General features: G+C 42.4%; 1 protein-coding gene across 7 annotated transcripts in view; it reads left to right on the forward strand.

Annotated features, from left to right (window-relative positions):
- Positions 1-17,070, forward strand: part of XRN1 (5'-3' exoribonuclease 1) — a 77,893-nt gene that overhangs the window by 39,849 nt on the left and 20,974 nt on the right. For 6 of the 7 annotated variants that reach the window (XR_013347054.1, XM_077825748.1, XM_077825750.1 and 3 more), the window contains 9 exons: positions 1,537-1,699; positions 2,587-2,700; positions 3,343-3,441; positions 4,541-4,656; positions 6,686-6,832; positions 8,286-8,375; positions 9,170-9,305; positions 10,279-10,335; positions 11,729-11,861. Coding sequence is in view for 6 of the 7 variants with exons in the window: in XM_077825748.1 (XP_077681874.1) it covers positions 1,537-1,699; positions 2,587-2,700; positions 3,343-3,441; positions 4,541-4,656; positions 6,686-6,832; positions 8,286-8,375; positions 9,170-9,305; positions 10,279-10,335; positions 11,729-11,861 (1,055 nt within the window). In the remaining variant the exon portion in view is untranslated. Of the gene's footprint in view, positions 1-1,536; positions 1,700-2,586; positions 2,701-3,342; positions 3,442-4,540; positions 4,657-6,685; positions 6,833-8,285; positions 8,376-9,169; positions 9,306-10,278; positions 10,336-11,728; positions 11,862-17,070 lie in introns of those variants that run through there. The other variant, XM_077825754.1, reaches the window with a different exon arrangement.

Genomic DNA, 17,070 nt, shown 5'->3' on the forward strand with positions numbered 1-17,070 from the left:
GTCAAGGGTCAGTTACTAAGTGAAATTACCATATGACAGTCTTCCTTGGTCTAATGCACTGGTTCTCAAACTGTAGGTCGGGACACCAAAAGCCAGGGCTGGCTTAGACTTGCTGAAGCCCAGGGCCGAAGCCTGAGGGCTTCAGCCCTGGGCAGTGGGGCTCAGTTTACAGGCCTTCTGCCTGGGGTTGAAGCCCTTGGGCTTCGGCTTTGGCCTCTTTGCCTGGGGCGGTGGGGCTTGGGCTTTGGCTTCCAACCCGAGGTGGTGGGACTCAAGCAGGCTCAGGCTTCGGCAGTGGTGCAAGTAAAATCCATGTCTTACCGGTACGGGGGTGTCACCAGGTAAGGGGGGTATGTGACCCTCCATGTGACTCCCCAGCCCCGGGGCTCTCATGCTCTGTCCATCCCCTCCTCACATCCATCCCATGTTACCTGGGGCGTTGGGGGGGTTGGGCTCTGTCCTCCTTCTCCGGCTGCACCGGAGACAGGGCTTGGGGAGGGCGGTAAGCCGCCAGAGGAGCTGCCAGCGTTCTGCTCCTTCCCCCCCAGCGGGGAAAGGAGCAGAACTCCCAGTCCTGCCCCCCAGCCGTCTCCAGCGAGGCTGCTGCCGTGGTACACAGACTGAGACGCAGCTTCATGGAAGGGCAGGGGGCGGGGCTGGGAGTTCTGCTCCATCCTTCCTCCTACTGCAGCAGCAGCCCCGCTGGAGGACAGGGCTGTGGGGGGCAGGGCTGGGGGAGGTACAGCTGCCAGAGGAGCTGCTGGCATTCTGCTCCTTTCCCCACTGCCCCTCCCAGCGGGGAAAGGAGTAGAACCCCCAGACCCTCCCTCCCCCCAGCAGGGCTGCTGCTGTGTCTTTCCAATACCGGCTATAAATAGCTTGCTGGGAAGGCTACAGGAGTGTAGCGGCCTACTTGCACTGGTGGGCTTCAGTCCCCTCTCCTGGGGTCGTGTAGTAATTTTTGTTGTGAGAAGGGCATCACAGTGCAATGAAGTTTTTGAGAACCCCTGGTCTAATGTATGTAGTTATTTTGTCATCTCTGGAATATTTGTTAATGATGCTAGCAAGCTTTGCAATTTGGGAATAACTCATCTGGAAGCAAGCAGGAGCTGAGGGTGTATGGCAAGACCATGTGGCTCCAAAACTCTGATTCACCTCCCTGAGCTGCAAAGAGAGGAGAGTAGCTCAAATGTCAAGAATTGTGGGGGGACACTGCTAGCAGAAAGAAAAATTCTTACCAGTTATTTCCTGATTTTAGCCCCATGTCTTGAGGTTAATAATTCTAGGTGTTTAGATAGTACAGCGAATGACTCACATAGGATCTAGAATAACACTTTAGCCTCAGAGTTGTTAAATCTGTATATAGTTCTTACTTATAAAACAGGAAACAATTATTTAAATATTCATAATCTTAAGAATAATTTTTGTTTGGATTTAAATACATTGATTAAGGCCAACATAAAAGTAACTTCCTTTTTGTGTTAGGAAGTTCCATGTATTTAAATCAAAATAAATGTTTTCCTTTTTTTTCATCAGCTACCAGAGGAGAAAAGGAATAATTATAAATGAAACCTCAGTAGTTGTGTATGCCCAGTTACTCACTGGTCGTAGATATCAGCTAAATCAAAATGGTGACGTTTATTTGGAGAAGCAGTGGTCAAAACAAGTTCTTCCTTTTGTTTACCAAACTATTGTCAAGGTAAATATTCCAAATACTCCTAATCTTTTCTTTTATAAAATTTTCCTTTCCATTAGTTCTCAAACTGTGGGTCGGGACCACAAAGTGGGTTGCAACCCCATTTTAATGGGATTGCCAAGGGCTGGCGTTCCCCTTGCTGGGGCCCAGGACTGAAGCCTGAGCCCCATTGCCCGGGGCCGAAGCCCAAGGGCTTGAGCCTTGCGTGTGTGTGGGGCCCCTCAGGTAACATGCCCCCCACCTGGGGCTGAAGCCTTTGCGGTTGGGCTTTGACCTCCTCCCACCCCCTGCCAAGAGCAGTGGGACTCAGGCTTTGGGTCGTGTAGCAATTTTTGTTGTCAGAAGGGGGTTTAGGTACAATGAAGTTTGAGAACCCCAGGATTAGAATGCATACTTTAAAACAGACAAATAATAAAAGAGTTAATCAGCATCTTAATTTTATGGTAATAGTGCATCCTTTCTAGTACAAAAAGTATATACTTTGTCAAAAGCGACATTAAATGGTATATATTTTTCCATTTAAACTATCATTTCAAAAGTGTTGGCAGCTAGCCTGAAGGCTCTTGTCACAAAAGTTGTGACCCTACTGCATATTTTAGTTTGCTTGCCATGAACTTTTGTGATGACATTTTGAATAAGATACAGTAGTCATCTTGGACCAGATGTAACCCAGTAGCTTTATGTAATTTCACTGACAGTATTACTTTCAAAAACTGAGTTGATGTATATTTTAGATAGTGAGGTTAGCATGAAGGAAATGGTTCGTAGTTTACTTTATCGTGATTGTTAGATGTTTGGTAATAAATATCTATTTAGCAGACCTGTTAAAGAACATATTGGGATTGACAGATATTTTAACACCATAGATTTTATCTTCTTATTTCATATAGGATATCAGTGCTTTTGACTCTCGTTTCTCCAACATCAAAACCTTGGATGATCTGTTTCCTCCTGGAAGTACAGTCTTTATGCTGGGGAGTCCTTACTATGGCTGCACGGGAGAAGTTAGTTCAAACATTTATTCTTGCAAGCTATCTTTTCTTACATGCCTATAAATATCAAGGGCCAGATTCTCTGGTGCTGTGTGGCAGAATCTAGCTCTGGAGTCAGTCTAACCAACCCAGGTTGGATTACTTTGGTGTCTTAGTAGACATAGGTGAGCTCCTGCCTCTCCCCTATCATGTTGCTAACGTAACAGGGAAAAGGGAGCATAACCAGAATGTCTCATCAACATCATGATCATCAGCTATGGTTTTGTTCCTGTGGCTCTTTGCAGTGAGACTGATAGCGGTTCTAACTAAGTGCAATGGGACTGGCCCTGAAAAGAAGCTGCACCAAGATCCGAGGAGGGCAAAGTTGAGCTTTAAGGTGTTTTTGCCCACCCCCACACTTGACCTATTTATCTGCCCAGAGTATAGACCCCAAAGTCTGGTCCCAAGTCCGTTTTTAAACGACCTCTTTTTCTAAATGAGAGAGGTAGTATTTGTCTGCCATTATATATATAAAATCTATGCAGTGAATTTACACATGTAGCTTAGGCTTCTCACAGAAAGTATAGGTCTAGATTTTTTACCTCAATTATTCCAGCAGAGAGTTGAATGAAAAGAGGTGAATGAAGTTTATTAACTTACTTTGTTTTCTACCAGGTGCAGGATTCTTGTGATGTCATCACAGAAGGTAGAATTCGTGTAGTTTTCAGTATCTCATGTGAACCGCAGCTTGATTCCTTAATACAGAACCAGCATGTACGTATTTTTGTTTTCCAGTAAATACTTAAATATTGTGTCAGATATTTTTGTCAGTGGCAAATTTCCTTCACAGATCCCAGTTGTCTTTTGTGCCACAATCCATATCCTTCTGTAAAAGACTGAAGTACTAAAACAATCTTATTCAGGGAGACTGTCTTAATACTAATATATTGTAGTGTAAGGCTGAATACAAGGTTCTGTTCAGAGCATTGAACTGCACTCTTACTGTGCAGTTCCATACCCATGTCCCATGTTTTGCATCCTCTGTGGGATGATCTAGTTCTACTAGAGTCTGGCTGCCAGTTGTGCTGCTCCTTTATGTGTTCCAGCATTTGGTGACCAGAAACAATATTTCCGGACAGTGAGAAATGGGGATCACCATGTGCTTATAAGTTTTTTTTACTCAAACCATTGCATTGGCTTCACTTTCATTTCTGGTTGTCATTAACACCTTAAACTGCAATATTTAAAACATTGATCTGGAAATCAACTGTTCAGGAGATCTAGTCATCATGACAGTTAAGGTGAGCTGGGTGACTGGCAGTTAGTCCCTGAATTTAGGCAGTTCATGACAAGACAGCAGGGTTTTTTCAGTTGATGGTCCGTTCCTTTGTAACTAGTTCCTATTAATGATCTGTAAGAGCCTAAGCTGACAAGTTTCAGAGCAAGATGCGAGATGTTCTTGCTTGGTTTAGCTCAGTGTTTTTCAAACTCATTATGCTCAGGGACTGTATTGTATTTTATTAGGCCCAGTCTAGATCACTGCCTCATTCTGCAGCTAGACACTCTAGCAACACAGTCCTTGCTCCAAAGAACTTTGTAAATTCCTCTGGGCGTGGTATGGAATGTGGAAAGGGGAAATATTCATCACTTATCTTCTCCCTGGCTCCTCAGACCAATGGAAGGGTCTCCTGCAGGGTTGTGGGAGCTGGTTTCCTGTCCTCTCCTCCCAACCCTCAGTGCAGGAATAGCAGAGAAATATGTACGGTTGGAAGGTAATTTTTAAAAGGAAATAATGGGGCTTTTAAAAATAATTATAGTACTTTATTGCCTATATCCTGTCCTAGTATACAGTAATATATTTTTATTTTTAAAGAAATATTCTGTGAAGTACAATCCTGGATACGTTTTAGCCAGTCGTCTTGGAGTGAGTGGATATCTTGTCTCCAGGTTTACAGGAAGCATATTTATTGGAAGAGGATCCAGGAGAAAGTATGTTTGACTGTAATAAATTTCTTTGTAATCAAAATTCTTAATTATGAATGTAAAATTATAGATTACGTGCTATGGTAGATTCCACCTAATAGCAATCCTGATATTAGCAACTTCCAGTTAATAGGAACATTTTGCCAGGAACCAATCCCATCCCATTAACATCAGTGTTGATAGGATTAGGATATTGACACTGGCATGCTGCTTACCAGCAACTTTTTTTTAAAGAAAGACCCCACCTGCAGCCAGGTTTGCAAGTCTACAGGCAGAGAAGGAAGTACTGAGATGTGCTGAGCACTCCTGCAGATAGGTTTCTGAGGCTGCATCCAGGAATGGAAGGGCTGGGGCATGCCTTCCTCGCTGCAGCACCGCAAACCTACCTGTGGCTGGTGCTCATCCTTGTCCCAATGCTTCCTTCTGGGGCTGCAGCCCAGCACATGGGACTGTATAGGAGGTAAGAGGCTGTGGGCTGGGCTGGGAGGTTGTGGGCTGGGCAGTAGTATGGAGCGGAGCTGCAGCCCAGCAAACCTTACTGCACGCGGGATCACACAAGGAGATAAGGGACTGCAGGCTGGGAGGGGAGGCGTAGGCAATAGTGGGGAGGAGGGCTGCATCCCGGGTGTTGGAACTGCATGATATCTCTCCCTGCGCTCTCCAGGCTGTGCCCGGCTGGGAGACTGCACACAGGGAAGGGAGCGCTGGGACATGCTAAGCCTTCCACTTATTAGCAACTACTGGATAATAGCAACTTTGGCTGGCAGCCAAGGGGTTGCTAATAAGTGGAAGCTACTGTAGACAGAATTTACTTACGTTTTTATGTTTTCATCCTATTTGACATCTCAGTATTAATAAATTCTAATGGGATCTGTGATATAAAATTGTTTTGATAGTGTATTTGATATAAACAATGTTTTCAAAAAGATGTAGTCTGTAGTTAATAGGAGCTTAGTTTGTTAATGTTCTGAATTGGAGCTTTGTTCTGGTTGTTTAAATGTTTTTTAAAAAAACCCTAAGAATCGCTTAGATTTACTGTTTGTATAGTTGAAGTGATATTCTAATTGACCATTAATAGAATATTGCATCAGATTAAAAATTGAAAAATTAAATTAAAAATCCCAGCTGAATCATACAGTACTCCCACACTTCATATATTTTTTGGATTCTTCTCTTGGAGACACCTTCAGTATGTTAAACCCAGGAGGCTAGTAGATTGAGACTCTGTAATTCTAGAGGATGTTGTTCTGAGTTTATGCCCCCCAATGCTGATGCCCTTCCTGCCTCAATCAGAAAATGAGGTATAGGCTGGGAACTAGTACATTTGAAAGTGCATTTTAAAAATTTTAAGAAAAATCAATTAAAAAATAACCCTCAACTGGGGCATTAGTATAGAAGACTTTTCTGTCAAGTGAGTTTTGGGTGAGAATTTTTCTTTAAATCCCTCATCTGTAAATATATTTCACCCTTACAGCCAACCCTCCAAAGCAAGGAGACCCCGAGAAGCCTATATTCAAAGCCCGTTAACAGTTCTTAATTGGCTAGAAAGATTACTGTTGACCAACCCAAGATACCTGAGCTACTTCAGGCCAGGCAAAATGCCTCTAAAGTGTGTCCAGCCCTTGACTGTGCTGAGGACACTAGGGTGGAACTAGGACTGTATTGGAGTCCCGTCTTGTAGTACAGAGCACTAACTCTTCGCCACAAAGATGAGAATCTTTGTTTGTTTGTAATTTGTGTATTTATTGAATAACAGTTAAAAGTATGCAGTTGTGTACAACTTGTGAAAAAGATAGTAATCCAAAAGTCACATGATATGCTTTCCTAAAACTCAAAACACCTGTTTCCTGTTACATCCCACAGAGTGATTATACCCAACTCTTATACAGCACTTTTCATCAGTAATTCTCAAGGTGCTTTACAAAGTAGGTCAGTATCATTAGCAGATAAAGATGTTATCAGAAACAACTTTTCTGAGGCTCAAGTCAGATGTCAGTAATTTTTCCTTTACAAAACTTATTTTTTTGTTTCGCAGTCCACATGGAGACCACAAGGCAAATGTGGGCTTGAATCTGAAGTTTAATAAGAAGAATGAAGAGGTCCCTGGCTATACTAAGAAGGTTAGAAATGAATGGATGTATTCTTCTGCCGTAGAGCAACTTCTTGCTGAGTATTTAGAAAGGTAAGAGTTGAATAATAACTTCATATTTCTGAAATTATTGTACTGAAATTGTAAATGGGTTTTATTCACTGTGCAAAAGTTTATTATTGATGACTCTGGGGCTGGAGGTAGGGTAACCCAAATCCTGGTTTAATGAGAAATAAGTGTATCAAATGAAGTATTTTGAGGTGTTTCTGATTTTTAGACTTAAAACGGACTATAATTTAGCATGAAATAGCAAAGGAACAAACTCAGCAACATTAAGAATGTCATGGAAGATTCTTAAAGCTAAGATTAAAGAAATTGAAATAAATGATATTTTCTTCATATTTTCAATGAACAATCTGTACCCAGTCATGGCTTTTTCTTTGCTGTGTAGACACACACTAATTTTCTTACATTTAGAAGTTACTTTGGAACACTTTCTATTTGAAGAGAAGCGATGGCTATAATTTGGGATCTGTGTTTCAAAATCAGATGGTGACAACTGTAATAAGACATTCTGAGTGTGGGAGGTGTCTAAATTATTTCATTTTGTTGTGTAGAATATTAACATAAACACATACTGCTCCAGTGTGCTGGAATTTGAAAACACCTCATATTATAATAGTTACGCTGCATAGGAAATCCAATTTTATTGTATGATCTATGTTACCTTCTGAAACCACTTTGAAATCAGTTTATATCCCACTGTAGTCTCTCCTGATTGATGAGGAATTAAAAACTGAAATGAAGGAGGCTAGTGTGTGGAAGTGATCCGGTGGAGGAGACAAATGAATTAAACTTTCATTTCTAGAACAATGCTGTTGTCATTCAGCATGTAATACACATGAAATCTCATGGGTTTATATTTACAGTGAAAGATGACTTAGTCATTATCTAGCCCCTTAGTAATTGCCAGAGGCTGACTACAGTTACCTAAAAATGACTGCATAAATGGAAAAAAATAAGCAGCCTAAAAAGCAAAAATGTTAAGCTATCATGTGGAGCTTTGGTGACACCCCAATTCATCCAAGTTCCTCTCCAGTAACTTGTCATTAGAATCCCTCAGCAACAGTCTGCCTCTGTAACTTAAGTTTACTTTATGGAGAGGGGGATGGAGCATGTGGGATCTTCCAATTTCTTCTTTATTTCTCTTTCTAAATGCTCCCATGTCATAGAGATCCAACCTTTTAACCAAAGAGGGCAGGACACAGGCCCTTGTGGAGCCCATCAGTACTGCTTCTGAGGTTGCATGATGGAGTTGGGTGGACTTAGAGAAAGGGAATGTGTGTTCTGAGTCCTAGCAAGAGATGATCTTGGACAGAACTCTGATTTTCCGTCTTTTGTCAGCATATTAAACTGCCTATTTGGCCAATAAAACTCTGTACATTTATGAAAAGCTACTGCACCCTGGATTCCAGATTATTTTGTTTCTATTAAGCACTTGTTTTTGACCTTGCAGTATGTGAAACTATATCCCTTTTATTATTAGGGTCCCTGAACTGTTTAGTTATATTGCCAAAAACAGTCAAGAAGATATATTCTATGAAGATGATATTTGGCCTGGCGAGGACGAGAATGGGTGAGCAATGTTTTTGCAGTTTGATTAAATAGTATTCTATCTGACAAGTTCCAGATATTGACCTTTGTACATTCAAAAACTACTGAAGTCGCAAAGCAAAGAAGGGTACAATTATTTCAGTATTTTTGGAATCATCCAGTCCAAATACTAGACTATAAATTTTGCTGTAATAAAAATGTGCAGAAATTCTTCAAGTACTGAAATACAGTATCTTCAGGCAAGGAAAATGCCCAACTTGAAGATTAGTAGACAGGAAACTGGTGGCAAGAGGGATTTGACAGTACTGAAAATGGCTGCACCACATAATGATGGCCTTATTTAAATAACTTTGAAACCTGTTTTTTTTTCTTCAGGCCAGACTCATTATAGGATGATTTTGACAATTATCAGGATATTATATATCTTTTCTAGAGACATCTATTTATCACACCTATGCCTCATATTTGTACACTTTAGTTCTCCATGGTTTTTAATTTTTGCTTTTAAAATAATCTTCATTGGGTGTTTTTACTGATTTTTGTTTGAAAATCCAGATTTTCAATCTGGAAGGTAGAATTTCTAGAGTTTGCATTTTAGTTTATACTTTTGAAGCATCGTTCTATCATGGTTAATTTTTTTGTCCCTATACTAAGCTCTCGGAGCACATAGCAGTGTTTGTTATGACTACATCCAGTTATAAGATGTGCCTACTACTGTAGTACCTGGTGACATTATAAATCCAGAAACTGGGTGTAGCCCACAATAATATGTAAACCCTCAACAATTATGATCAATATGGAATTTTTTTTATATAGTGCTGAGAGAGTTCAAGAAATTGTTGCCTGGCTAAAGGCGCATCCTGTCAGTGCTTTATCTCGTTCATCTTGTGACTTACAAATTCTGGATGCAGCTATTGTAGAGAAAATTGAAGAAGAATTAGAGAAGTGCAAGGTACTGAATTTTTATAGATTTGACTAGTGATGGACCAAAAAGCAGTTGTTCATATTGTCCAGGTACTTTATTCAGATTATAGAAAATGGTTTTTCAGTGGCATGGCAAATACTACTATTGGAAGAACCGTAAGCTACTAAATTGCATCATAAATTGTCATAGCAACTCAGAAAAGGGCATCAGCAGTCTCTCTACTCTTTGGCTCTTTTCTGTCCAGCTAGTTAAACCAGATCTGCTCTGAGCTCCCCTGACTTTGAGTGATTTTGGGAAAAAAATCTGTGTCCAAAGAGGTCCTGGACTCCTCACAATCTCTTCCAAACACAAACCCAATCTTCCCTTCTGTTTCCCAGATAGTTTCCCTTTGATCTGCAAATAACTAGAAGGCAGTCTCCTCCAGCCTCACAGGTCTCTCTCATCAGATCCATTCAAGTAAAAGAGAAAATAAAACAAAAACAGGCAAGGCAGTATTAAGTGTTAAATGGGTTATGAAGTCCTATGATGTGAAGCAAATCCCCATGAGACAAGTGGTTGATACTCTTCTAGATTGTGTAGAAGGCTCCAGAAGCAAAAGTGATATTAACTTTGGGTTTGTTTTGGGATTGGTTAAATAATTTAAGCCATGGTTTAGAAAGACTAACCTGACTTCTTAGATCCAGTTACTTTGAATCATGCCAAAATACTGTATTTATAAATACTTTAAAGTCTTGAGAACTGTATCTCCTTTAAGAACACCAGAAGAATGCCTGCAGTACATTTTCGTGGAGCATATATATATTTTCTTCAGAAGTCCTACCGTATTCTGATCCTTGTTCTGCTTACTTGCTCAACACATTATATAGATAGATAGATCCCGTCTGTTTTCCCGTCACACTGATAGTGGGCATTTTTTATCAAAGACATTGCAAAACAATGGCATAATATTTCAGACTTCTTACTTAATAGTTTTTAAAATTCTTTTGTCCCTTTCCTTTAGCAAAGGAAGAGTAACAAGAAGGTGCGAGTGACGGTGAAACCCCATTTGCTGTATAGAGTAAGTCATTTTAGGGCTGTTTAATTTTATTATAAAAACTAACTTATGTAAAATAAATATAACCTGGACAAACTTCATGAACCTTCAAAAATTACTATAGGGCACTTGCCTGAGTTGGGACAGGATTAATTGAAGTGTCTCCTAGGAAATTAGTTTCAGTGTGGTGTTACTTAATAACAATGACTGCTGTATAAATGGGACTGAAATTCAGTTCTCGATTCTCATGTGGTTTAGTAGCATATGTCTTTTGCCTTCTTCTGATCCTACAATTTTCATTCCCTCCATAATTGTAATATATGCAGAAAGAATATTAAGTGCTTCAGAAATGCTGCCCTTTGCCTGTTTTGTTCTTTTCATGGCACCTGTATGCTCTAGGCCAGAGGTGGGCAAACTACGGCCTGCGGGCCACATGTGGCCCACGGGACCGTTCTGCCCAGCCCCTGAGCTCTTGGTCTGGGACCGTTCTGCCCAGTCCCTCCCCTGCTGTTCCCCCTCCCCCGCAGCCTCAGCTCACTGTGCTGCTGGCGCCATGCTCTGGGCGGCGGGGCTGCGAGCTCCTGGGGCAGTGCAGCTGCAGAGCCCGGCCTGACCCGGTGCTCTGTGCTGAACGGTGCGTGGCTGGCTTCAGCTGGACGGAACGGCTGCCTGTCCTGGTGCAGCTGCGCCGCCAGCCACAGGTGCTCCAGGCAGCTTGGTAAGAGGGCAGGGAGCAGGGGAGTGGGGTTGGATAGAGGGCAAGGGAGTTCGGGTGGTGGTCAGGGGCCGGGGGTGTGGATAGAGATCAGGGCAGTCAGAGGGCAGGGAACAAGGGGGTTGAATGGGGGCAGGGTTTCTGGGGGCGGTCAGGGAGAAGGGGTGGTTGGATGGGGCAGGGGTCCTGTGTGGGGGTAGTCAGGAAGGAGCGGGGAGGTTGGATGGGGCAGGGGCCGGGCCATGCCTGGCTGTTTGCAGAGGCACAGCCTCCCCTAACAGGCCCTCCATATAATTTCTGAAACCCGATGCGGCTCGCAGCCCAAAAAGTTTGCCCGCCCCTGCTCTAGGCTGCTTTGCTGGGTGTCTCACAAATGCTCCTGCTGGTGGCACAAGGAAAGCTGAACAATACTTCTGATTGTGCCTTCCCTCAACTCCATGGGCCCATTCAGTAGCCCTTCATGAGTAGCACTGCAGCTTCCTAGTTAGCAATATTATTAATAAAAGGATGTTTTCTGAGCATTGTAACACCTCTACCTGGTTATTGTGAGAACAGTTCAAATTGTTTTCTCAGTGTACTGAAAACAATGAAATCATTTCAACTTCTTTAAGTTTTAAATCCGTGATTCATTTGTTGTTAAGTCAGAATAACTTATATCTTTATATTTTACTAGAATTAACATAGTCTTTTGGTTAATGTCAGCCTTTAGAACAACAGAATGGGGTTGTTCCAGACAGAGATGCAGAGTATCGACTGTTTGACCGTGTTGTCAATGTGAGGGAGAACTTTTCTGTTCCTGTTGGTCTTCGAGGTACCATTATAGGAGTTAAAGGAGGTAATATTTTCCTATAATAATGATCATATGTTAGCTATAAGGTTGACATGAAAACAAACTGTTGTAAACTTTTATTCTTTTTCATTTAATTGTGAACAGTATTAATAAAGCGTCAGACTGGAGATGAGGCACAATTAAAAAATAGAAATTTGGTTTGTAATGTACCATGCGGTTGTCCCACTTACGGTGCCATCTGTGGGTTCTCAGGCTCAGTGTAACAGCAAGTGCAGAAGTCTATTCCACTCTATTGCTGCAAAATTTGGAGAGATGAGGGTGAGGATTGGAAGGTGGCCATTGGATTCAGGGTTTAAAGTCTCTGACCCCACCCCTGAGAAGAGACTTCATGGTTGTGGGGACCCTAAAGCTTGTTGCAGTGGGAGGTAAGGAAGAAGCTACTCTAGGATTATATTCAGATATGATAGTATTTGGATTCAGGATCTGAATATTGTCATCTTCCCCCATTAGAGCAGGATTAGTTGTTTGGTAACTTGCACGTGACCAAATGGTCAGTAATAAGGCTGTCAAGCGATTTAAAAAAGTAATTGCAATTAATCATGCAATAAATCACACTGTATAATATTTATTTAAATATTTTTGGGTATTTTCAAATATATTTATTTCAGTTACAATACAGAATACAAAGTGTGCAGTGCTCACTTTATATTTATTTTTGATTACAAGTATTTGCACTGTATAAAAACAAAAGAAATAGTATTTTTCAATTCACATAATACAAGTACTGTAGTGCAATCTCTTTATCATGAAAGTTGAACTTACAAATGTAGAATTACGTACAAAAAAAACTTCATTCAAAAATAAAACAATGTAAAATTTTAGAGCCTAGAAGTCCACTCAGTCCTACTTATTGTTCAGCCAATCGCTCAGAGAAACAAGTTTATTTACATTAGTAGAAGATGATGCTGCCCGTTTCTTGTTTACAGTGTCACCTGAAAGTGAGAACAGGCATTCTCGTTGCACAGTTGTAGCCAGTGTTGCAAGATATTTATGTGCCAGATGTGCTAAAGATTCATCTGTCTCTTCATACTTCAACCACCATTCCAGGGGACATGCATCCATGCTGATGACGGGTTCTGTTCAATAACAGTCCGAAGCAGTGTGGACCGACACATGTTTATTTTCATTATCTGAGTCAGATGCCACCAGCAGAAGGTTGATTTTCTTTTTTGGTGGTTTGAGTTCTGTAGTTTCCTCATCAGAGTGTTTCTCTTTTAAGGCTTCTGAACGCATGCTCCACACCTCATCCCTCTCACATTTTGGAAGGCACTTCAGGTTCTTAAATCTTGGGTCGAGTGCTGGAGCTATCTTTAGAAATTTCACATTGGTACCTTCTTTGCGTTTTGTGAAATCTGCAGTGAAAGAGTTCTTAAAATGAACAACAGGTGCTGGGTCATCATCCAAGACTGCTATAACATGAAATATATGGCAGAATGTGGGTAAAACAGAACAGGGGACATACAGTTCTCCCCCAAGGAGTTCAGTCACAAATTTAATTAACGCATTATTTTTTTAATGAGTGTCATCAGCATGGAAGCATGTCCTCTGAATGGTGGCCGAAGCGTGAATGGGCCTACGAATGTTTAGCATGTCTGGCACGTAAATACCTTGCAATGCTGGCTACAAAAGTGCCATGCAAATGCCTGTTTTCACTTTCTCGTGACATTGTAAAGAGGAATTAGGCAGCATTATCTCCCGTAAATGTAAACAAACTTGTTTGTCATAGCGACTGGCTGAACAAGAAGTAGGACTGAGTGAACTTGTAGGCTCTGAAGTTTGACATTGTTTTGTTTTTGAATACAGGTTTTTGTATGAAGTGAACTGAAAAATACAATTTTTTAAATAATTTTTACACTGCAAATATTTGTAATAAAAAATAATATACACTTTGATTTCAATTACAACATAGAATACTATATGAAAATGTAGAAAAACATCCAAAATATTTAATAAATTTCAATTGGTATTCTATTGTTTAACAGTGTGATTAAAACTGCGATTAATCACGATTCATTTTTTTAATCGTGATTATTTTTTTTTGAGTTAACTCACGATTCACTGCAATTAATCAACAGCCCTAGTCAGTAACATTGTTTGGTTTAGATGTCATATACTGTCATTTGAGCATGATGTTGGAATGCTCTCAAGAAAATGAGAGAGGTATGCATTTGGTTTTTGGTTTTTCTTGGGGGATGGGAGGAAGCGGCTTAGGAGGGTGGTTTCTCCGCTTTTCAGGAGCATGAGAAAGTTGTCTCCAGTTACATTTGATCCTCTACCCAGTGAAGCTGAGGGGATTATTTAGGAACTGAGATTATTTTCTTGACTCTTCTCACATCTAATAAAGTCTTGTGGAGGAATAAAGATAAAATGATGGAACATATAAAATCTATTTGGAAACAAAAAAATTTGCCTCAGATAGAGTGGAGAATTTAGAGAGTGCTGTTTGTGAATAATATAGCTCCATTTGAATGCATAGTGCTATAAACTCCTAATGGCCTGGACTGTTCTTCATGTGTGTTTTGTAATCTAAAATAAGTACACAACTCTTCTGGTTTCTCAAGTATCCAGTCTAACTAGCTGAATGAGTGGAAGGGATTAGAGAAAGTGAAACAGGTTTGTCCAGCCTTTCCTAGATGTGTTTTGGCCCTGGTGTAACAAGTGAGGAAGAAAACTGACAGGATTTGTTTATACTCCAACGTTTCTGACAAAGTTATAGAAAACTTCAATTAAAAAAAGAATTTGAATTTCTAGAGAGGAAACTTTCTAGCAGTGTGAGAGAGTTCACTTAAAAATTCTCCAGTTAAGCAGCACATCCAGCTTAAAGCTTCTAGTAACATATCTAGGAGCTTGTCTACACAAGTTATTCCAGAATAAGGTAAAATGTGAATTTGAAGCAGAATAGCTATTCCAAAATAGCTCCATATCTGAACACTTTTAATTCTGGAATAACTCCATGTGTAGACAAGCCCTAAGCTCATTTATCAGTCACTTCATGTGTTAAGTAGCTCTACCCTTGAATGTGGAACTACTTAATCTTTGGCCTTCCTTAATAAAGGACAGGCAGTAAAGCCAATGAGAAGGAACACATACCAGAAAGTAGGGGAAGGCATATAGGAGGAGAGACATAATTGGAGAGAGAGACAGTAAAACAGAGGGACACAATAGTGGTGGTCCGAATGTTTTTACTATACTTAAGGTTCCACTAAATATTTACTCCTGAGGGCATTCTGCACCAAAAAATAAAAAAATCTGCAAATTATATTTGTCAAATAAATGTGGAAGCTCCAGCATGGCATTGAGGAGCACAGGCCGCTGACTGCACAGAGGTGGGAGATCACTGTGCAGCTCCCTCACCGGGACACGGACTCGACTGTGAGGCTGCACCCAACCCTGACACAGCACAAGGACTGGGCCTGCCACAGAATAACACCTCAGGGCCCTACTCCTCTGTGCCAGGTGCACCAGGTGTTGGCAGGTACGCTCAGCAAGGCAGGATCCAAGTGTGGAGGGGCTCAGTATGGGGGGGTCCTGCTGTGGGTTGAGAGGATTCTGTGTGGGGCAATCTGGGCATGGGCAGCTCAGATGGGGATCCGGGTGCGGGTGGGATCTGGATGCATAGGGGCTTGTTGTGTGGGTTCTGAGTGCAACAAGAATGGAACTCTGCAGGGCGGTCCAGGTGAAGGTGGTTGGAGCTCAATGGAGGGAGGGGAGTCTGGGTGTGGAGGGGATAGGACTCGGCAGGGGGGTCTGAGTGTGGGGAGCTCAGTGGGGGGGTCCAGATGCTGAGGGAATTGGGCTTAGTGGGGTGGGGCTCCAGGTGCAGCTGGTTGGGGCTCGGTAGGGTGGGGATCCGGGTGCGGGTGGCTTGTTGGGATGGTCCAGGGACAGGGGAAGTGGGGCTCATGGGGGGGGAGGGGGTTTGAGGCTCAGCGGGAAGGTCTGGGTATGAGGGGGTCTGTATGCACAGGGTTGGGCGGATGTGGGAGCAGCTCCCCTGTACAGTGATCCCTCCCCGTGCAGCTAAGGAGTAGTGGGAACAGAAAGCAATGGGGTGGAGTTTGCAGAGCTTCATACAGCCAGAGGATAAATCTGGGGGTGGGTCTGACATGGCCCCGGGTGCCATGCAGGGGAAGAGGAAGTCCCGTCCTCCCCAGCCCAGCTGGGACTAGCAGCTGAGCCCAGCGCAGGGTAGGAGCCACCATCTGGGTCTTCCCCAGTCCCACCCCTTGCCCCACAGTGATTTACCTCTCTGCTGGCTGCCCTGGACACCTGAAACATACTGCTGGGGAGGGTCGCATGACTGGTCTTGTGGCTTCCCTTTGCTTGTCCATCAGAAAGTCATCTTTCTGCGGGGAATAAAAGAAATCTGTGGGGGACATAAATTCTACACATGCAGAATTCCCCCAGGAGTAAATATTACTCACCATAAAGTAGAGCATGCATTCTCAATCTGTGGTTTCAATCTAGGCTTCTCTTCAGTGACATACTGTGTCACTTGCAACCATTCTTCCTCAGATACCAGAATCCCTATAAACCAGTGGTTTTCAACCTTTTTTTCATTTGCAGACCCTTAAAAAATTTCGCATGGAGGTGCAGACCGTTAGGACATTGGTTCTCAAACTAGGGGCACCACTTGTTCAGGGAAAGCCCCTGGCGGGCTGGGCCAGTTTGTTTACCTGCCACGTCCGCAGGTTTGGCCAATCGCAGCTCCCACTGGGCGCGGTTCGCCGCTCCAGGCCAATGGGGTCTGCGGGAAGGGCAGCCAGCACATCCCTCAGCCCATGCTGCTTCCCGCAGCCCCCATTGGCCTGGAGCGGCGAACCACGGCCGGTGGGAGCTGCGATCGGCTGAACCTGGGACGCGGCAAGTAAACAAACTGGCCCGGCCCACCAGGGGCTTTCCCTGGACAAGCAGCGCCCCTAGTTTGAGAACCACTGCCTTAGGAAATATAAGACAGTCTATGGACCACCAGGTTGAAAACAACTGCTATAAATCATTGGCACCTCTTTTGAGGGATCTGGATGAAAGGACTCACCTACTCAGGCAGTCACGACATGAAAAAGTTTGAGAAACAGTGGAGTAGATATCCCTCTAGTCTGGCATTTTAATAGTCACTTTCATTAAAGTTGTGTCTAACGGGATTTCAGATAAGCCAAACCTTAAAATATGCCCTTTTTCATCTGCAATGACTTCA

The sequence above is a fragment of the Eretmochelys imbricata genome, chromosome 9, assembly GCF_965152235.1.
Source record: "Eretmochelys imbricata isolate rEreImb1 chromosome 9, rEreImb1.hap1, whole genome shotgun sequence".
NCBI lineage: Eukaryota > Metazoa > Chordata > Testudines > Cheloniidae > Eretmochelys > Eretmochelys imbricata.